This window comes from Mobula birostris, chromosome 2 (assembly GCF_030028105.1).
Source record: "Mobula birostris isolate sMobBir1 chromosome 2, sMobBir1.hap1, whole genome shotgun sequence".
NCBI lineage: Eukaryota > Metazoa > Chordata > Chondrichthyes > Myliobatiformes > Myliobatidae > Mobula > Mobula birostris.
This window is the reverse complement of record NC_092371.1, coordinates 5,124,440-5,147,213: the sequence shown is the minus strand read 5'-3', so window position 1 is coordinate 5,147,213 and position 22,774 is coordinate 5,124,440. Positions and strand designations below refer to the sequence as shown.

At 51.4% G+C, this 22,774-nt stretch overlaps 1 protein-coding gene across 3 annotated transcripts in view; it reads left to right on the top strand.

The window, feature by feature from the left end:
* Positions 1-22,143, top strand: part of LOC140211569 (interleukin-6 receptor subunit alpha-like) — a 58,384-nt gene extending 36,241 nt beyond the window's left edge. Inside the window, exons 3-10 of one of the 3 annotated variants that reach the window (XM_072281414.1) lie at positions 3,635-3,755; positions 6,025-6,200; positions 7,217-7,377; positions 11,879-12,020; positions 13,069-13,106; positions 16,673-16,733; positions 18,478-18,580; positions 21,025-22,143. In XM_072281414.1, the coding sequence (XP_072137515.1) occupies positions 3,635-3,755; positions 6,025-6,200; positions 7,217-7,377; positions 11,879-12,020; positions 13,069-13,106; positions 16,673-16,733; positions 18,478-18,580; positions 21,025-21,265 (1,043 nt within the window). In that variant the 3' untranslated portion in view covers positions 21,266-22,143. Of the gene's footprint in view, positions 1-3,634; positions 3,756-6,024; positions 6,201-7,216; positions 7,378-11,878; positions 12,021-13,068; positions 13,107-16,672; positions 16,734-18,477; positions 18,585-21,024 lie in introns of those variants that run through there. The other 2 variants (XM_072281434.1, XM_072281423.1) reach the window with 2 other exon arrangements.
* The last annotated feature ends 631 nt before the right edge of the window (positions 22,144-22,774 follow it).

The window sequence follows — 22,774 nt, the reverse complement described above, 5'->3', positions numbered from 1 at the left end:
CAAAACTGAACACAATACTCCAAATTCAGCCTCACCAATTCCTTATACAACCACATCATAACATTCCAGCTCTTATACTCAATACCTTGATTAATAAAGGTCAATGTACCAAAAGCTCTCTTTACGACCCTATCTACCTGTGACGCCACTTTTAGGGAATTTTGTATCTGTATTCCCAGATCCCTCTGTTCCACTGCACTCCTCAGTGCCCTAACATTTACGTTGCATGTTCTATGTTGGTTTGTCCTTCCAAAGTGCAATACCTCACACTTGTCTGTATTAAACTCCATCTGCCATTCTTCAGCCCATTTTTCCAGCTGGTCCAAGTCCCTCTGCAGGCTCTGAAAACCTTCCCCACTGTCTACTACACCTCCAATCTTTGTATCATCAGTAAATTTGCTGATCCAATTTACCACATTATCATCCAGATCATTGATATAGATGACAAATAACAATGGACCCAGCACTGATTCCTGTGGCACACCACTAATCACAGGCCTCCACTCAGAGAAGCAATCCTCCACTACCACTCTCTGGCTTCTTCCATTGAGCCAATGTCTGATCCAATTTACCACCTCTCCATGTATACCTGGCGACTGAATCTTCCTAACTAACCTCCCATGCGGGACCTTGTCAAAGGCCTTACTGAAGTCCATGTAGATAACATTCACTTTGCTGGTAACCTCCTCAAAAAACTCTAATAGATTTGTTAAACATGACCTACCACGCACAAAGCCATGTTGACTCTCCCTAATAAGCCCCTGTCTATCCAAATACTTGTAGATCCTATCTCTTAGTACTCCCTCCAATAATTTACCTTCTTTGTGTAAGAAAACTAATCTCATGGTTGTATATGGCACGGGTCCCCAGCCTTTTTTGCACTGCGGTCCAGTTTAATATTGACAATATTCTTGCGGACCGGCCGACCATTGGGGGTGTGTGTGGTGTTCAAGTAGGGTTAAACTCACCTCAACATGTCTTTTACAGTTAGGGTTGCCAACTTCCTCACTCCCAAATAAGGGACAAAAGTAGCGGTCAAATCCCGGGACACTTTACCCCAGAAAGACTACCATGACCATGAAGCCTTGTACGGGCACCTGATGGCACATATGCGTACGTGCTGATTTTTTCCCCCACAAATCAGTTTTGCCTTCATCTTCCTGACTATACTGTACATACATTATTTCTACTTTAGATAGGCTGTGTATTTATCATATCATTCCTGCTTTTACTATATGTTAGTGTTATTTTCAGTTTTATGTGTTATTTGGTATGACTTGGTAGGTTATTTTTTGGGTCTGGGAACGCTCAAAAATTTTTTCCATATAAATTAATGGTAATTGCTTCTTCACTTCACGCCATTTCAGCACGAAAGGTTTCATAGGAACGGTCTACCTTAGCGGGGGAAATACGGGACAAGGGCGGTCCCATATGGGACAAACCAATTTAGCCCAATATACGGGATGTCCCGACAAAATACGGGACAGTTGGCAACCCCATGTTCAAGTTCAACAGTGACAGAGAATGAGGGAAGGTGCAGCTGACTCATGTTGTTTCCTCACGGTCCGGTAGCACATGCTTTGCGGCCCGGCGGTTGGGGACTGCTGGTATATGGCACTCCTACTTTGACAATAAATGTACTTTGAACTTCAAAAGGCGGTATCCATCATTAACAACCCCCATTATCCAGGACATGGCCTCTTCTCATTACTACCGTCAGAGAGGAGGTACAGGAGCCTGAAGACACAATCTCAACATGCTAGAAACAGCTACTTCCCCTCCGCCATCAGATTTCTGAATGGACAGTGAACCAACCTACGAACACCTCCTCACTATTTCTGTGGGATCTCCCAGTGGCCACCCATTTTAGTTCCACTTCCCATTCCCATTCCGGTATGTCCATCCATGGCCCCCTGCACTGCTGGGATAAGGCCACAGGTTGGAGGAACAACACCTTGTATTCCGTTTGGGTAGGCTCCAACCTGATGGCATGAACATCGATTTCTCAAACTTCCAGTAATGCCTCCCTCCTGCTCCCCGCCCCCTTCACCATTTCCCATCCCTTGTCCCTCTTTCACCTTATCTCCTTGCCCGCCTATCGCCTCCCACCAGTGTTCCTCCCCTCACCCCACCTTTCTTCTTTCTTCCATGGCCTTCTGTCTCTTTCAGCAATCAACTTCCTGGCTCTTCATTTCATCCTTCCCCTCCAAGTTTCACCTATCGCCTGGCGTTTCTCTCCCCCCACCCCCCACTTTTCAAGTCTACTCCTCAGATTTTTTTCTCCAGGTCCTGCCAAAGGTCTCGGCCTGAAACGTCGACTGTACTCTTTTCCATAGAGGCTGCCTGGCCTGCTGAGTTCCTCCAGCATGTTGTATGTTGCTCACAATTTCTGCTTTTTTTTCCCCCACTGCTTTAATTATATATATTTCTTACTGTAATTTATAGATTTTTAATGTATTGCACTGTACAACATATTTGCAAAACAAATTTCATAACGTGCAGTAGGGTCAGTGATAATAAACCTGATTCTGACTCTAAAGGGGTTAAATATGTCAGTACCAGTGTACTCAGTACACTGAGCATCGAACAGTATCTCAAGGGAATTCGCTCAATAAATGACATCAGTAATTAGGGATGGCGATGGCGCAGTTAGCGTAACGTGATTACAGTGCCAACCGCGTTCAATTCCCGCCGCACTCTGTGCGGAGTTTGTACGTTCTCCCCGTGACCGCGAGGGTTTCCTCGGCATGCTTCGTTTCCTCCCACATCCTGAAGACTTGCAGGTTAGCAGGTTAATTGGTCACGTGCGTGTAACTGGATGGCGCCGTCTCGCGGGATGGAAGGGCTTGTTATCATGTTGTATCTCTAAATATGTGTAACTAAACGCTGAACTAACCTCATCCCTTTTGCCCGCACATGGTCCATAATCTCTCAGTTCGCTGCCCACCCATGTGCCTAACTGAGAGCCGCTTCAACGTCATTATCATACCTGCCACTACCACCATCCCAGACAGTGCAATCCAGGTACTCACTACCCCGCGTAAACAAACATTTTCCCCTCGCATCTTTAAACGTACCCCCTCTCTCCTTAAATGCAAGCTCTCTGGGTATTCCAGCCCTGGGAGAAAACCACCGGCTGCCCATGTCTCTGATCATTTTTAAACCTCTATCCAGTCTCCACACAGCCTCTGCTGCTCTGGAGAAAACAACCTTTCCTTATGCCCTCGAATCCAGGCAGTATCCTGACGAACGCTTTCTGCGTCCTCCCACGCCTCCACGCCCTTCCTGTAACGGGGAGACCTTGAAAAAAAACGCAGTACCCCAGATGCGGCCTGGCCAGAGTTTTATAAAGCTACAACGTAATTTCCCAACTCTTGAGCTCAGTTTTCGACTACTGAATACAAGGGTATCACATGCCTTCTTTACCCATCTATCAAGCTGAGCAGCCACTTTCAGAGAACTGGAACTTGGATTCCAAGATGCCCCTGTACATCAACGCTGCCATTAAAAGGGTATTCTCTTTACACTTGGAGATGCAGGGAAAAAATCATTGCCATAGCATGGGATGGCCTGATGATGGAAAAGCAATGGGACTGCAAAGAGCTAGTGATTAAATCGGCCTCTTTGGATCTAGAGCCGCCGAAGACACCGACCATCCTTTGCTTGTTGAAGTCGTACATGACTCCAATTCGATGCGAGTGGCAGTCCATGGAACTAAAGAGTTTAACCAAGTGCAATGTGCTCTACAGGACCAGGTACATTCCTGGGAGAGGGTGTAAAAGGCAGGGTGGGGGGCAGTGGGCGACTGGGATCCAAGGCTGGTGTAAGGCACTGGGGCAGGTCAGGAAGAGTGGAGCATGGAGATCTGGGAGAGTTGAAGGAGGGGTTTAGACGGGTTAGAGGGATGGAGGATGTTGATGGTAGTACAAGTGTGGACCGACGCACCCCTCACTGTGACACCACACACAGCACCCTCCACTGACCAACACAGCACCCTCCACTGACCACACACAGCACCCTGCACTGACCGCACACAGCACCCTCCACTGTAACACCACACACAGCACCCTGCACTGACCACACACAGCACCCTGCACTGACCAACACAGCACCCTCCACTGACCACACACAGCACCCTGCACTGACCACACACAGCACCCTGCACTGACCACACACAGCACCCTCCACTGACCACACACAGCACCCTCCACTGTAACACACACAGCACCCTCCACTGACCAACACAGCACCCTCCACTGACCACACACAGCACCCTGCACTGACCACACACAGCACCCTGCACTGACCGCACACAGCACCCTCCACTGACCGCACACAGCACCCTCCACTGACCACACACAGCACCCTCCACTGTAACACACACAGCACCCTCCACTGACCAACACAGCACCCTCCACTGACCACACACAGCACCCTGCACTGACCACACACAGCACCCTGCACTGACCGCACACAGCACCCTCCACTGACCGCACACAGCACCCTCCACTGACCACACACAGCACCCTCCACTGTAACACACACAGCACCCTCCACTGACCAACACAGCACCCTCCACTGACCACACACAGCACCCTCCACTGACCAACACAGCACCCTCCACTGTAACACCACACACAGCACCCTCCACTGACCACACACAGCACCCTGCACTGACCGCACACAGCACCCTCCACTGACCACACACAGCACCCTCCACTGTAACACACACAGCACCCTCCACTGACCAACACAGCACCCTCCACTGACCACACACAGCACCCTCCACTGACCAACACAGCACCCTCCACTGTAACACCACACACAGCACCCTCCACTGACCACACACAGCACCCTCCACTGTAACACCACACACAGCACCCTCCACTGTAACACCACACACAGCACCCTCCACTGACCACACACAGCACCCTCCACTGACCGCACACAGCACCCTCCACTGTAACACCACACACAGCACCCTCCACTGACCACACACAGCACCCTCCACTGTAACACCACACACAGCACCCTCCACTGTAACACCACACACAGCACCCTCCACTGACCACACACAGCACCCTCCACTGTAACACCACACACAGCACCCTCCACTGACCACACACAGCACCCTCCACTGACCACACACAGCACCCTCCACTGTAACACCACACACAGCACCCTCCACTGACCACACACAGCGCCCTCCACTGTAACACCACACACAGCACCCTCCACTGACCACACACAGCACCCTCCACTGTAACACCACACACAGCACCCTCCACTGTAACACCACACAGCACCCTCCACTGACCACACACAGCACCCTCCACTGTAACACCACACACAGCACCCTCCACTGACCACACACAGCACCCTGCATTCACCACACACAGCACCCTCCACTCACCACACACAGCACCCTCCACTGATACGCTGCCACCCTGCGCAGTTTTCTCTAACACTGACGCACAGCTACTCTAAACTCCGATGCGTCCATCTTTGTAACACTGACACACCCTGCACCCCTAACTGTAACATCGATGTGCCCCTCACTGGTGCACTGACACGTCCTGCATGGCTCTCTGTAACTCCACACACCCGGCACCCCAGACTGTAACACCAACACCCCGACGCGCCCCTCACTGCTACACTGACACACCCCACGTCCCTCACTGTAACATGGACATACCGACGTACCTGTGCCCCTCTCTGTCCCACTGACACGCCCCCGCACCCCTGCACTGTAATAGCAGCACACTGACACAGCCCTTCCTGTAACACTGAATGGTTACAGACACAGGGGGGTGGATGGGCGAGGGAGAGGGTGTGGATGTCGTGGAAAGGAGTGGCTGCTTGTTGCTTCGGGGGGTAGCTATAGGTCCTCAGGGTGGGGGTATTTTACTGCTGTTAGTGGGGGTAGGTAGTTGGAGATCAAGGTGTATGTGAGGTTACAAGTCGGGGTTTGGGCTATTTGAGTTCAGGGAGTATTTAAGGTCACGGGCTGCGTTTGCCTTTCAGCTTCCTGAAGAATGCCACCCTGAAGCTCTGCAAGTTCTACACAGGCCCGCGGGTCTGCGTATGCACAGTCCCCCACAAGGAGGGCGAGTACGAGCACCATTACATTAGACTGGCCGTCTCCAATGGCTTCGGCTGTGCCTACAGCAAAGAGAAGATGTTCAGCTTCGACAGCCTGTGTGAGCAACCCAAACTCCCCTCGCCATCCTATATCACTCCCCTACCGCTCACCCCTCTCAAACTCTCCCTCCACCCCATTCACCTTTCCCATCCCTCACACTCCCTACCCCTCCCACTACAACCCTTACACCCCTCCCCTACACTTCTCTCACCCTTCCCCACCCTTCCCATCCCTCACACTCACCCACCACCTTCCCTACCCTCCCACTACAACCCTCACACCCCCCCTACACTTCCTCTCACCCTACCTCCTTCCCCTCCCTCCTCACTTCCCTACCCTCTGTTCTCCTTCTCTCCTCCCTCCTCCGTCCCTGCCCTTACCTCTCACTCCACTTTGCCCTCTGCCACTCTCAACCCCCCCGCTCAATTTTGTCCCTCTTTCTTCCCCTTTTCATCCCTTCCCTCTCCTACCCCTTCACTGCTTGTCCCCAGTTCCCCTTACCCTCTCCCGCTTTTACCTCCCAGCTAACCCCTCCCTTTCCCACCCCCCAACCTCTCCACTCTCTCATCCCCCCCCCCACGTCCCTTCCCGTCTTCTCTTCTGCTTCTCCCACACCCAGAAAACAAGGGCTAGGGAAAGTACATCCATGTCATGTTCTGTCGGGCAAACCTGGCTGGGTGGGACCATCCCATTCCAGAGCCACATCCGGTGGGGCAGGCAGCGAAGCACCCACCTCCCTCTGTGCTCGAGGGCACCGCACAGTCCAGGCAGTGAAGTGAGGAGCTTAGTCCCCCGCCCTCACTGTTCCCTCCATCGACACCTCATTCAACTTAACCACCTCCCTCATACCCCTCAATTCCCCTCACGCTAGGACCCCTCCACATGCCCCTCCTCTCAACCCCTCCCCACCACAGCCCTTTCCCTTGGCCTCGCCCTCCCCTGTCCGTCACCCCATCACTCCCCCCGCCATCCTCACGAACCAACACCACAACCCGACTCCGTACGACGCTGCATCTTGGAGCTCCCGACCACGGGCGGCAGTGATATCTGGGCTCCTGTGCTCTCCCCCCACAGTGAGATCGGACCCCCCGGAGATGGTCAGAGTGAGATCGGTGCGAAAGGCCGTGCACAAGCTCAACGTCACGTGGACCTACCCTCGTACCTGGCAGCAGGGGTTCTATGCCCTGCAGTTCGAAGTTTCCTACGGTGTCAAAGACGAGCTCTTCTTCAGATCGGTGAGAACAGGCCCCAGTGGCGGCACTGATGTGGGCCCTTCAGCCCATCGCATCCCTGCTAACCCATCTATCCAGCACTCGGCCATCATCTGTTATGTTTAGAATCACTGTCTGGTTCGGTGCAGCATCCTCTCACAAAGCACAAAAACCACAGCGAACTGTCAGCTCAGCAGGAAAGGTCACTAGCTGCAGTCCACCATCACTGTAGGAATTGTGTGTGTCCAGACAGGCAGGAAGAATCAATGCGGACACTACCCACCCTGCAAACCGCCTCTTCCAAAAGCTCCCTCCGGGAAAGTGCTGCAGGGATATTGAAACAAAAAGCCATTCCATCCAGGCAATTAATCTGATCAACTGTTCTAGTTAGCTCTTCCCGCCTTACCCTTCTCTATCTATTAACCCCGTCACTGTACCATAGGCAATTTAAACCACTTCTTGTACTGCTGTTTATATCGGACATGCATGCTGGCCGATGTGGCCTTCTATATATTGGCGAGACCCGACGCAGACTGGGAGATCGTTTCGCTGAACACCTATGCTCTGTCCGCCAGAGAAAGCAGGATCTCCCAGTGGCCACACATTTTAATTCCACGTCCCATTCCCATTCTGATATGTCTATCCACGGCCTCCTCAACTGTAAAGATGAAGCCACACTCAGGTTGGAGGAACAACATCTTATATTCCGTCTGGGTAGCCTCCAACCTGATGGCATGAACATCGACTTCTCTAACTTCCGCTAGGCCCCACCTCCCTCTCGTACCCCATCTGTTATTTATTTATATACACACATTCTTTCTTTCTCTCCTTTTTCTCCCTCTATCCCTCTCACTATACCCCTTGTCCATCCTCTGGGTTTCCCCCCCCCCTTGTCTTTCTTCCCGGACCTCCTGTCCCATGATCCTCTCGTATCCCTTTTGCCGATCACCTGTCCAGCTCTTGGCTCCATCCCTCCCCCTCCTGTCTTCTCCTATCATTTTGATCTCCCCCTCCCCCTCCAACTTTCAAATCTCTTACTCACTCTTCCTTCAGTTAGTCCTGACGAAGGGTCTCAGCCTGAAACGTCGACTGCACCTCTTCCTAGAGATGCTGCCTGGCCTGCTGCATTCACCAGCAACTTTGATGTGTGTTGCTGGTATTTATATATTTTTGGACATTTTATTCCATATCTGTACATTAACCTCTAACATATTTTTATGTAATTCTTTAGAATTGTTAAATGTTGTTTTTTGATGCAAGCCATGCCCTAACCAGAAAGCTGCCTGGTGAGGCGGGAAGGTGAGCCCTGAGGGCCTCTCGCTTCTGGTCGGATTTGGGGTTTGAGCAGGAGGTGTCAGAAAAGTTACCACAGGGATAACTGGCTAGTGTCGGACAAGTGTTCGTAGCAGCACCACTTCCTGATCCTTCGACGTCAGCTGTTCCTATCATTGTGTAGCGGCAATACCAAATCAAAACAAACGCCGCTAGCCTGTTGTTACACTTGCATGACGCGCCCCCAGCTCTAAGTCACAGTCATACTTCATTGATCCCGGGGCAAATTGGTTTTCGTTACAGTTGCACCATAAATAATAAATAGTAATAAAACCATAAATAGTTAAATAGTAATATGTAAATTATGCCAGGAAATAAGTCCAGGACCAGCCTATTGGCTCAGGGTGTCTGACCCTCCAAGGGAGGAGTTGTAAAGTTTGATGGCCACAGGCAGGAATGACTTCCTATGACGCTCTGTGTTGCATCTCGGTGGAATGAGTCTCTGGCTGAATGTACTCCTGTGCCCACCCAGTACATTATGTAGTGGATGGGAGACATTGTCCAAGATGGCATGCAACTTGGACAGCATCCTCTTTTCAGACACCACCGTCAGAAAGATTGCTCCACAAGTCGAATCCTTTATTCGATCCTTTAGTAACAAAAGCAATGAAACGTAAGTGTACTTAAGTGTCAGCTAGGCACGATTCAGCGATATTAAGCGTTATTTCAGCGGCCTGCAAAAGATATGGCTTCCGCCAGTCCCTGATGCGGATAAGCAAGAATAGGTAACTTACTTCCCTTCACTTTCACCACACTTTCATTCATGTGACTATTTACCATAATAACATAGTTAACGTGTTCACAAGCAGACAGAGAACAGGTACTTGGCTCCAACACATTGGATTGTTCACCCTCCAACAGGGAATTTTGGTGCCACAGTAGCATAGCTGTTAGCGCGCCCACCACCTCGAGGGAGACTTGATCATAAGCGGGCCGAAACTCCTGAAGACAGGTGTCAGATCAACTGATGATCCCACTGGTGATAGCACAGGACAGTTAACATCTTAGTCCACGTGTATTTTGTAACTCTGCCAGTATTACAGCTCAGGGTGATCCAGATTTCAGAGTTCAATTCGGCGCCATGCTGTAAGGGGTCTCCCCACGGGCTTTCCCCGGGAGCTCTAATTTCTTCCGACAGTCAAAAGACGTATTGGGGGCTTAATTGTCCCGTGATTAGGTTGGGGTTATTCGGGGTTGTGAAGTTGCTGAGGCAGCACAACTCGAAGGGCCAGCTCCGCGCTGTATCTAAGTAAATAAATGAAACAAAATGTGGCCTCACCAACGTCGTGTACAACTGTAACACCACATCCCAACTCCGGTTCTTGGTACCGTTGTGCCAAGTGCCGCCTTCACCACCCTGTCTGGTTTCATCAGGGTCTGGTATGGAAACGCCGATGCCCAGGGATGGAAAAGGCTGCAGAAAGCGGCGGACGCAGCCCAGTCCATCACAGGCAACACCCTCCCCATCAGTGAACACAGCTATAAGGAGCACTGCCACAGGAAAGCAGCATTTGCGTTCAAAGACCCCCACCACCCAGACCAATGAACGCTTTTAGCTGCTGCCATCAGGAAGGAGGTCCAGGAGCCTCAGGACCCACGCCACCAAGTTCAGGAACAGTTATTACCCCTCAACCATCAGGCTCCTGAACCAGTGAGGATAACCTCAACTCTGAACTGATTCCATCGGGAAGGTGGTACAGGAGCCTCAGGACCCACGCCACCAGGTTCAGGAACAGTTATTACCCCTCAACCATCAGGCTCCTGAAACTGTGTGGATAACTTCACTCACCTCAACACGGAACAACCCCCACAGCCATTTAGAAGTTTTTAACCTTTTGAGAGACTTCGGTATAATGGATAGTAGAATCTTCAATGGAGGGTGGAAGTGTCAAAAGGTGAGAGGGGAAAGTTTAAGTGAAGATGCGCGGGGCAGATTTTTTACGCAGAGAGTGGTGAGTGTCTGGATACGCTCCCAGGGGTGGTGACGGAGGCAGATATGATGGAGGTGTGTAAGAAGCCCGTAGACAGGCACATAACATGAGAATGGAGGGATCTAGACATCATGTAAGCAGAAGAGATTTAGTTTAATTCGGCATTATGTTCAGCGCAGACAGAAGGCACAGGAGCAGAATTAGGCCATTCGGCCCATCAAGTCTGCTCTGTCATTCCATCATGACTGATTTATCATTCCTCTCAACACCATTCTACCTTCTCCCCGTAACCTTTTGACACCCCGACCGATCGAGTACCTACCAGCCTCTGCTTTAAATATACCCAGTGACTTGGTGTCCAGAGCCGTCTGCGGCAAGGCAGGTTTACCGTGGTGGGCTGAAGGCCCGTTCCCTGTGTTGTACTCTTCTGTATAGTCATAGTCATACTTTATTGATCCCAGGGGAAATTGGTTTTCGTTACAGTTGCTCCATAGATAATAAATAGTAATAAAACCATAAATAATTAAATAGTAATATGTAAATTATGCCAGGAAATAAGTCCAGGACCAGCCTATTGACTCAGGGTGTCTGACCCTCCAAGGGAGGAGTTGTAAAGTTTGATGGCCACAGGCAGGAATGACTTCCTATGACGCTCTGTGTTGCATCTCGGTGGAATGAGTCTCTGGCTGAATGTACTCCTGTGCCCACCCTGTACATTATGTAGTGGATGGGAGACATTGTCCAAGATGGCATGCGACTTGGACAGCATCCTCTTTTCAGACACCACCGTCAGAGAGTCCAGTTCCATCCCCACAACATCACTGGCCTTACGAATGAGTTTGTTGATTCTGTTGGTGTCTGCTACCCTCAGTCTGCTGCCCCAGCACACAACTGCAAACATGATCACACTGGCCACCACAGACTCGTAGAACATCCTCAGCATCGTCCGACAGTTGTTAAAGGACCTCAGTCTTCTCAGGAAATAGAGACGGCTCTGACCCTTCTTGTAGACAGCCTCAGTGTTCTTTGACCAGTCCAGTTTATTGTCAATTCAACTGTGTTCCCCTCTTTAGCCTCATTCCCCCCCACCCCACCCCCCCATTCATTCCTGTCATCTCTTCCCATTCTGCTGACAACGGTTCCAGGACTAGAACTCCCAAATCCCCGCTGCACAGCACTGACCACGGTACAGATGCAAGACAGAGAACGCAGGGACCAGACGGGGGTGTGTATCGCTGAATCCTCCCTCTCCCTCCCCCCAGGCCATCGTTAAGGACACCAACTTCCTGATCGCGGACGCTCTACCCGACAGGAACTACACCGTACAAGTCCGGGCCAAGGAGGAGTTTAACCACGGCTCCTGGAGTGAGTGGAGCCCCGAGGCATTCGGCGTTCCCTGGGCAGGTAAGGCAAGCTGGGAGCTCGACCTCCTTCCTCACCGGATCTCCCCTGCACACACTGCCTCTCCCCTCTCTCTCCACCCACTGCCCGCTCTCCCTCTGCCCCTTTCCCCATTCTCTTCGTTCTCTCTCCCTTCTCGCTCTGTCTCTCCACACTCTCCCTCCCACACTCCTGTCTAGATCCTTTTACCCTCATTCCATCTTCTCACTCCTGCTCTACCTCTCCTTCCACAGTTTCCCAACCTCCAGTCTTTCCTCGTGCCCCTCCCTCCTCTCCCCAACACACACCCTCCCCTCTCCCTACTCCCCACTCCCCTTTCCTTATCCCCCACATATACCCTCCCCCCCCGCATCGCACCCTCCCCCCACGGCACCTTCCTCCCCCCCCCCACAGCTTCCACCCCCCCGCACCCTCCTCCCCCCACCGCGCCTTCCTCCCACCTACACCTCTCCCCTGCTTGCTCACGTCCGAACCGGGTGAGTTTCTGTCAGCCAGAGCTCGAGGGCAGTGGGGATTAGGAGGGAGGAGTTGCTGAAGGTACGCGAGGTTTCCCATGGCTGTGATTTTAGGGTTTGTAGAAAGGAACAGGAGGGGGAAAATAGGGGGATCGAGGAACCAGTCAACCTGCCCCAACATCCAGGAGCACTGTGTGATCTCACTTGCCCTAGAGGTTTGAGCTAATCACACAACGGGGGGTTAGGAGGAAGGGAGGGGATGGAGGGAAAGGGACCAATGAAGTAGACAGAAGTTGAGGGAGGAAGAGGGGATGGATAGGAGGTAGAGAGGGTTGGAAGGAGGAGGGAGAGAGGACGCAGGGGAAGGGGAAGGAGTAGGAAAGAGGAGGGAGGGAGTGAAGAAAGGACTTGCAGGGAGAGAGAGTGAACGGCGAAAGATGAGAGGACAGAGACGGAAGGGAGAAGAAGGGAGGGACAGATTGAAGGTCAGTAATTTGGGTGAGGGAGCGAGAGAGGGGCAGAGAACAAGGGACAGCGGCGAGGAGTGGATGGAGGTTGGAGAATGGTTTCTGATTTGTGATTTTTTTTCCCAATAGATCCCCGGAGGAACATAGTGCCACAGGAGGACACTGAGGTAGGGTCCACAGTCAGCTCCTCTCCCACCGTCGGCTTTGTAGATCTTGTGATTCCTAAGACCAAAACGGACCTCTTCTGGAGAAGTGTTTCTGACCCCTACACCTGTCAATGTAACCCTCTCTAGCCCCTACGCCCCTCTCTGTCACTGTGAGCACCCCATCTCTGTAACCCCTCTGGTACCTTCACCCCTCCACGTCTCTGTACCCTTTCCCTGCTCTCCGCCTCGACCTCCCTCCTGTCTCTATAATCTCCTCCATCTCCTACACCACTCCCCATCTCTGTGACCTTCCAGCCCCTACACCCCTCCATAACTCCCTCCAGCCCTACACATTTCCCTATCTCTGTTAAACCTCCCCCTCCCTCCCAGCCCTGACACCCCTCCCGTAGTCTGACGCATCCATTGAGGTGACAACTGGTAACTCTGGTTTGAAATGCATTGCGAGAAGATCGGACGACAACGTATTCTTCACCTGATCAAAAGCCTTTGGACCTTGTCTGGACTGTTTCCATGTAGCAGGGCATTGGGTGATTCTCTCAGCCGGTGCTTCACTGGGAGGAAGGCTGAAAGATGACTGAACATGCCCAAAATGATCCTAAACTGCTGTCATCTTTAAGATAGCAGTGATGATTTTGAGATCAGATACTTAATTGAAGACATCAGGACGATATTTGTCTGCCTGAAGTCACAATCCTAATTCTTGTAGTTTGTTGAAAAGGTGGTCCAGTTGTTGGCATGGTTCTGCCTGATGCGTGCCCATCACAATAGTAAGCAGCAACCCTGTCAATACCTCTCAGCATGGTGTCCATAAGCCATTGGAAATTGAAGCAGCTGCCTTTACACTGAAAAAGAGACGGAGGAAGGAAAACAACCCCTTTTGAGTCGTAATGGTGGGAAGCTCCTGTGAATTTTCTGCCACCTTGATCTGGAGATAGGCTTCAGCCAAATCCACTGTTGAATTTTGCAAAGAGAGTCACCAGTGCCTGTACGTAATGGGTGCTGGTGTGTCTCCAGGGCCACGCTGAGACCAGATGAGAAATCTACACACAACCTTGCCACACCTTAGGCTTTCTTGATAATGACTGCCCAACACGAGTAGCCTGATAGCTTTGATCACCAGCTTGTTGCAGACAATCTAGATCTTGCTCCACGTTTGGTGAGGCTGTGTACGGTACCTGTCCTGAAGGATAGGACGGGCGGAGATGGAGCTCTGCTTGCAGGTTGGTGCAGCAACCTAAACTTTGAAAGATTGCTGCGCAGTGCTGCTGCAGCTCTCGTTGAACGGTCTCAAGCACCAACGGTGGGATGGCATCGACTGACGTAATTTGAATGCCCAATGCCTCCTTACAGATCCAGGGGTCGGGCCTGTCCGTCCATTCAATGCCAAGGACATTCAGATTTGGCTGGTTTGTGAGGAAACACGCACCATTCAGCTTCACCGTGCACTGCAGTTCACCAGTCAGCTGGGGGCTTCCTCCCTCTGCACTACAGGCCGAGTGATGAGTTGATTTGACTAGTGTGGTTCCAAGTGCCCAGCACATGAGTTTGGAGATAATGGTGATGTCTGACTCCATATCAGGTTGTAACTTGGTCAAATATGTTGACCTACTGTCTCTTGATGGTGAAATCAACTTTGAACATGACCATTAAATTCCTAATAGATTTAAATGGGTTTTGAAACTCCCTGTCCTTGTTTCACTGGTCTAGGAGACAGTGAAGGATGACAAAAGCCTTCTTTTCTGACCACGGTGTTGGCATTTGCTGCAAATGTGGTTCTTGTGTAACGCAGCTTCAACAAGCTGAGTTTGGCTGCTTGGAGTGATGATGTCTGGACCATTGAAAACGGCTTTGACAGGGTTCTGTTCGACCAGGTTGGTATCGTAATTCGAGCTAATCAAATGCTGAAGTTCTTGAGTGACAGATTGTAGAGTCAAATCAGGGTCTTGCTCCAGTCTGGCCAGGAGCTGTTTGAGAAAATCTGCGTTGCTAAATGCTCATCTGCAAATAAAATCAGACATTTGAACTGTGATTCAGTCATGTTACCCAGCTTGAACTTTTCACGTTCACGACTGACGATACCAGCGTATGTGATGAAGTCTTCAGCGTCATGTCTAATGAGTTTTAGGCATTGGTAGTGAACACTGAAGAGAGATGACTGCTCTCCAAAAATGCTTGGCAACTGTTGGACAATTTCATCAAATGATAGTTTATGCAGATTATTAGGCAGAGTCAGGTTGAAGTAACACTCTTGTTCAGCCGTACACAATTTTCAGAATAAAGTGTGCGTGTCGTCCACAAGTTATTTTTACTGGCAACTCAACCCAGAATATGTCTTTGTAATGCTTAAATCATGATTCAAACACAACTCCTGAATCAGCATTGTGTGAATATCAGTATTGTACAGCACCTCATTGGGTGAATGTCAGTCTCGTACGGCACCTCATTGGGTGAATGTCAGTATCGTACGGCACCTCATTGGGTGAATGTCAGTCTCGTACGGCACCTCATTGGGTGAATGTCAGTCTCGTGCGGCACCTCATTGGGTGAATGTCAGTCTCGTACGGCACCTCATTGGATGAATGTCAGTATCGTACGGCACCTCATTGGGTGAATGTCAGTCTCGTACGGCACCTCATTGGGTGAATGTCAGTCTCCTGCGGCACCTCATTGGGTGAATGTCAGTATCGTGCGCACCTCATTGGGTGAATGTCAGTCTCGTACGGCACCTCATTGGGTGAATGTCAGTATCGTACGGCACCTCATTGGGTGAATGTCAGTATCGTACAGCACCTCATTGGGTGAATGTCAGTATCGTACGGCACCTCATTGGATGAATGTCAGTATCGACCTCATTGGGTTTTGGTTGTGTTCGCTCACCTAGAACTACTGATGAAACTGAAGCCAGGAGATAGGACAATGCCGGAACTTGAAATACTCCTTTATATAGTAAAACCATGCAACCGCAAATCTCAAAACTCAACTGCACATCCCGAATCATGATTATTTAAATGGTCTACCCAAAGAACAATGAAGATGTTAATTGGAACAATGATCATTTAACCCCCCAATGGCCTCTAAACCCCTCCTTGTCCCTATAACCCCCTCTGGCCCTTACACACACCTCCCCGTCCCTATAACCCCTGTGTCCCCTACACACCTCCCTGTTCCTATAACCCCCTCTGGCCCCTACACACCTCCCCGTCCCTATAATCCCCTCTGGCCCCTACTCACCTCCCCGTCCCTATAACCCCCTCTGGCCCCTACACACCTCCCAGTCCCTATAACCCCTGAGTCCCCTACACACCTCCCTGTTCCTATAACCCCTTATGGCCCCTACAGCCCTCAGTGTAGTCCCTTCCCTCTGGTTACACAACCCCCCCAAGCCTCTCCACCCCTCCCTTTCTCCGTAACCCCCTCACTGGCTCTGTAAGAGGGGCCCTCACTCAGTGAGCAGGTCAGCCTGGTCCTGTGCAGTTTCCGAGCTTCTCTCCCTTGGGGTCACTTGGGGCTAGAGCTGTGTCAACGTTCACCCTGAGGTATTTTCTAATGCCTCCCTTCCTACACAGGGTTACCCATCCACAGACATTGAGTGCGAGGAATGCGCTTTCGAGGAGAAAAACATTCAAGGTAAGCGCAAGCTGAGTAATTCCGGGGGAGTGATCTTTGAGAAGGAGGAGTGGGAGAGGAGAGAAGGGAATGGGCAGAAGGGGAGGAGGGAGGAGGGAAAGTGGGTTAATGGGGGTGTGGAGTGAGAAAGATGGGTTGAGGAGACAGAGTGAGAGAAGTGGATGAGTGAGAGGAGGGGAGTGAATGTTTTGTGTGAGAGGGTATTGAGAAAGGGGGAAATGATTGGGGAGGGTCATGAGTGAGGACAGCGTTGAGGAGAGGGAAGAGAAGTGAGGCAGTAGGGACAAGGGATGGAGTGATAAGGGAGAAAGAGTAAAGAGATTAAAATGAGGGAGAAAAGTAGGGAATGATGGAAAAGGAGAGAGGGATTGGGATGATGAGGGGGTAGGAGGTGAGAGAGAAGGGAGGGGAATGAGGGGGAAAGTGGTAAGGGATTGGAGTGATGAGTGAAGGAGGTGAGGGAGAAGGAGAGAATGGGGGGAGGATAATAAGGGTGAAGGGAGGGGAATGGCGGAAGGTAGTGAGAGATTGGGGTGATGAAGGAGAGGGGAGTGAGAGGGAGGGGGGTGATGAGAAAGGAGGGGAATGAGAGGGCAAGGTGAGGGACTGGGGGTGGAAGTTGAGACTGGGTGATCCCACAACCCCCTCATGGGGGATGGTTTGGGTGGTCTGTAATTGGGAGCCCAAGGTCAGTCCTCCTGAGCTATTCCACTACATCAGCATCACCCTTCCTCTCTGACCAACCGCACTCCCAGCCTCCCTTGCTGTTCTGTGCACAGCAAGATCCCATAAACTGCCATGGAATAGCCAACAGATTCCCGTTCGGGCACCATGCGTCACACCTCAGCACCGCACCAAGGCAGGGCAACATGGCCCAGCAGCTGAGGGAGATTCTGGACCCCAGTCATCCTAAACGGGTAAATATCCTGCTACAGGACACTCCCCGCTGCAGAAATCCTGAGATCCAAATCAGGAGGGTAATTCGGGAATTGTTGGCTTTAGCATTAGGGGTTGGGTGAGAACTAGGACTCGGCTCAGTGTTGGACTAAGGTTAGGGTTAAGTTTGACATCAGGTTCGAGGTCTGGGTTTGTGGGCAGTGTGATCATTACCCCGTTGTTTTTAACAGGAGACCCAGTCACACAGATACATCCCTTTGTTCTTACCCATACCTGCATCCCCTCAGTCACCTGCAGTAGATCCTGGAGTGAGGGAGAGGGGCGTGAGTGAGTGAGGAGGGTGTTGAGAGTAGAGGAAGGTGAGACCACAGGGACAAGGGATGCAGCAATGAATGAGGAAGAAGAAGGGGTGCAAACTTCATTTGCATTTTGGGGAAAGAGCGGGTCACCAGTGTCTATGTGTGAGCACTCTGAGTCTCTCACTCCGTGGGTAAATATGTGTCTGTCTGTTTTCATCTGTCGGAGTGTGTCTTGAGAATGACTGCGTGTGTGTGTGTGTGTGTGTGTGTGTGTGTGTGTGACTCCTTTTGGGGTTGAAACTCTTTTTCAATTCATTGAGCAGAAGAGCCTTTGTAGGGTTTGGGGTCGCTTGAGGGACAGTGATGTGAGTGTTCCTGGGGGCTGAGTGGAATGAGATCCATGGGAGGGCAAGGGTCTAGGTGAAGTCTAGGTGACACTGAGGGGTTAAGGTAACTGTTATGGTTCTGGTTGGGGTGAGGTTCGACAGTGTCAGACACATAGAGCAAACGTGGGGCTAATATGGCGCTGCTTCCTGTTTCCGTAAAAGAGTCCCATCAACCAGAGCAGAAATCCTTCCCGGATTACATGCTGTGCCTCATGATCTTGTGCCTGGTTATTGTGAGCATCCTATTCACCGTTATTCTCATCAGGTGAGTGACACCACGCCAGCTTCCCGTGCAACAGCAGTGAATGGGAAGGGATGGGTCCCATTGGGAGTGTGGACGGTGGGAGTGAATGGGAAGGGGTGGGGTCTCATTGGGAGTGTGGACGGTGGGAGTGAATGGGAAGGGATGGGTCCCATTGGGAGTGTGGACGGTGGGAGTGAATGGGAAGGGGCGGGGTCCCATTGGGAGTGTGGACGGTGGGAGTGAATGGGAAGGGATGGGGTCCCATTGGGAGTATGGATGGTGGGAGTGAATGGGAAGGGGTGGGTCCCATTGGGAGTGTGGACGGTGGGAGTGAATGGGAAGGGATGGGGTCCCATTGGGAGTGTGGATGGTGGGAGTGAATGGGAAGGGGTGGGTCCCATTGGGAGTGTGGACGGTGGGAGTGAATGGGAAGGGATGGGGTCCCATTGGGAGTGTGGATGGTGGGAGTGAATGGGAAGGGGTGGGTCCCATTGGGAGTGTGGACGGTGGGAGTGAATGGGAAGGGATGGGGTCCCATTGGGAGTGTGGACAGTGGGAGTGAATGGGAAGGGGTGGGGTCCCATTGGGAGTGTGGATGGTGGGATTGAATGGGAAGGGGTAGGTCCCATTGGGAGTGTGGACGGTGGGAGTGAATGGGAAGGGATGGGGTCCCATTGGGAGTGTGGACAGTGGGAGTGAATGGGAAGGGGTGGATCCCATTGGGAGTGAATGAGAGGGGGCGGGGTCCCATTGGGAGTGTGGATGGTGGGAGTGAATGGGAGGGGGCGGGGTCCCATTGGGAGTGTGGACGGTGGGAGTGAATGGGGAGGGGTGGGGTCCCATTGGGAGTGTGGACAGTGGGAGTGAATGGGAAGGGGTGGGATCCCATTGGGAGTGTGGACGGTGGGAGTGAATGGGAAGGGGTGGGATCCCATTGGGAGTGTGGACGGTGGGAGTGAATGGGAAGGGGTGGGTCCCATTGGGAGTGTGGACGGTGGGAGTGGATGGGAAGGGATGGGGTCCATTGGGAGTGTGGACGGTGGGAGTGGATGGGAAGGGGCAGGGTCCCATTGGGAGTTTGGGCGGTGGGAGTGAATGGGAAGGGATGGGGACCCATTGGGAGTGTGGGTGGTGGGAGTGAATGGGAAGGGGTGGGGACTCATTGGGAGTGTGGACGGTGGGAGTGAATGGGAAGGGGTGAGGTCCATTGGGAGTGTAGACAGTGGGAGTGAATGGAAAGGGGTAAGATCCCAGTGGGAGTGAATGAGAAGAGCTGTAGTCCATTGGAGAGCAGGTCCTTCCCAAAGTTGGAAAACTGCTCTTCCCTCCACCCCACCCTGCTGCCCTCTAATGAATATAGGACTCTGGATGTTGTTATTTTTGAAAAATTCTATTCTTATTCATAACACAATGTGTTCCATGAAAGTTGAAATATTTCACAATTCTGGAATAGCTGTCCAAACCCTGTTTCGCACTTGGGATTTTGTGGAGTCATCCTGAACTCCCTCTTCAATATAGATCTATTGTAGCTTCCGAATAGGGAACTCCGTACAGTTAATGGCCTTCAAGGGTTATGGAGAGGGAACAGAGCTGCGGGTGGAGTTGACCAACCATGATTAACTCATCCTCCAGCTGAGATCTTCTGCTGCCAGGTCCCTCATATCTGCACCCTCCTCTAACCGCCACGGCTGGGCCACGCCAGGAGTTTGTGCAGGATCTTTCCCTGCACTTAACCAGCAGTATTGTTCTGGGAGGTCTTTGCCACCCTCCCTCCCGAATTCTGTGAGATGGGAGGGAGTTCACTTCTGAGGAAAAGTGTTTTTTTGTTTAAAAAAAACTTCCAAGTGTGTCATCAAGGGTTAAGTGCAAGGAAAGATCCCGCACAAACCTGCCTGGAACTTGGAAAGTCAATGGAATGAGAATTGGATTGTTATTGTCACACGTCCCGGGATACAGTGGAGAGTTTGTCTTGCGCATTGTTCACACAGATCAGATCATTACACAGTGCATCGAGGTAGAGCAAGGTCAAGTAGGAACAGAGCGCGGAGTAAAGTGTAACAGCTACAGCGAAAGTGCAGGACAGGCGGGCAGAGATGTCTAAGAGTCACAAGGTGGATTGTGAGGGCAAGTGTCCGTCTTGAACTAGGAGTCCATTCAATGGTCGTAACAGTGGCATAGAAGCTCTCCTTGAGCCTGGTGGGATGTGCTTACAGGGCTTTTGTATTTTCCCACACCCCACACCCACCTCCCGCCACACCTTCAAAAAGCTGGATGAATTTACCAAGTCAGGCAGCATCTACTGAGGGGAATAAACAGTCAACGTTTTAGGACCTGTGAACTGACTTATTCCAGCCGCAATTCAATTGGGGTGCCGGAAGGGCTGGGAGGGGCCGATTGGCCATTTTGTTTCCCTACCTCTCCACCGCCTTTGGAAAGAATAACCGCTTCCCCCTTATCATCCGTAGATACAGAAGGAAGTGGCAGGCCACGGTCAAGGTCAAAGGCCAAACAGAGGTTCTACTGGAAAGCCTGACAGTCAAACTGATAAAGGGGCCTCAGGCACAGCAAGATCCCAAGTGCCAGGAGGCCACGGCCGAGACTCCGTTCCAAGGGGAGGCCAGCACCCAGCCCTTGGACGTTGACTGCCAAGAGGAGGCCTCTCAGTTCAATGTCATGAACCCAGGTTATTTCTACATCCAACAGTGACCCGGAAGCTGATCCCACTCGAGTGCCCCGAGAGACAGGCAAGCCTCTTCCATTGGACTGAGTAGCAGGGAAGAGGCTGGATTTGGACTGTGGGGTGGACTTCTGCTCAGGGCCGTTGGGCCGACTGAGGCAGAGAGGCCTTACCCCACCCCACCTCCCCACCCTCCGAGCTCTCCTTGCTTGTCGTGCTTCTTGTGCCTCAGGCCCCTTCTGTGGACTCAACTACCTACCCCCCCCCGCAACTATGCACCTCTCTTAGTGAGTGCAGGGGGCCACAGGACGCTGGATGGGTGTTCCCTCACCCGTGGGAAAGACAGTTGCATGGCAACGTCGGGCCCAAGCCCATAAAGTGGGTGGGAAGCATTTTCCCCATCCCCAAATCGCCAACAGGGACTAGGAGCTTTCCCATGGCGTCGGAAATTGACCACACAGTGGATAGCGCAGCCTAAGATGGAAGCCGAAAGGAAAGTGGTCGTGGAACTCCCTGAAACGAGAGCCTGTTTGGTAGGGAGCTCTGGCCCCCAAGGCCGCTCAGCCCCTCAGCCTTGCTCATGTGCTCAACAAAGCGGCTGGTCTCTGACCTTTGACCACAGCAGCATCTCTGTATTCTTCCCGCCTCCACCCAATAACTTTTCCAGGGAAAAGGAAATGCTCAACATTGGTTCATTCGCATCTGCAGAGTTTGTCTCAGTCACTGAGTGACTGAAAACAAGGGCCAGTTATTGTAGCTTTAAATACAGTCAGGTAAGGATATTTCTGAGCAATTCAAAGTGTGAAATTTTCACTGTCTGTCTCTACAACCTCTGACAAACCTTTGTTATCTGAGATTTGTACAGTTGTTAGATAAGTACATATGATATAATTTTTTTTGTTATGAATAAAGTTTACTTTGTTTATAAAAATTATAAGAATTAGTGGTTTTTATTCTTTACATACAGAACATAGAGCAATATGGGAAACATTGTCCGTTATGTTCATACACATTAACAGCACTGCCCAAAGTAAAGTCACCACATCCAACCCTGAGATCCTTGTTCAGCAGGTATACTTAGCAAATTCATAGAACAGGAACTGTAAAGAAGACCGATGGACAACAAACTGCAAATGCTGATATTTAAATAAACAGCAATAAGTAACACGATAAGAGTCCTTAAGTGAGTGCAGTTATCCACTTTTGTTCAAGAGCCTGATGGCTGAGGGGTGGTAACTGGTTTTGAACCTGGTGCTGTGAGTCCTGAGGCACCTGTACCTTTTAGCTGATGGCAGCAGTGAGAAAAGAGCATGGCCTGGGTGGTGGGGACCGTTGACAATGGATGTTGCTTACCCACAGTAATGTTTCATGTGCTTCCTCTTGAGTGGCACTCCGGGGCGGTACGTTAACGACACTACAGTAATGGAGGGGCTTCATGCTCCCCACTCAGCCCCTCCCTCTCCAGTAGGGGAAGAATGGTCCTTCCCCACCAAGCCCTCACGGTGACTGCACCGAGCTCCAGTGCGTCCCTCAGCACA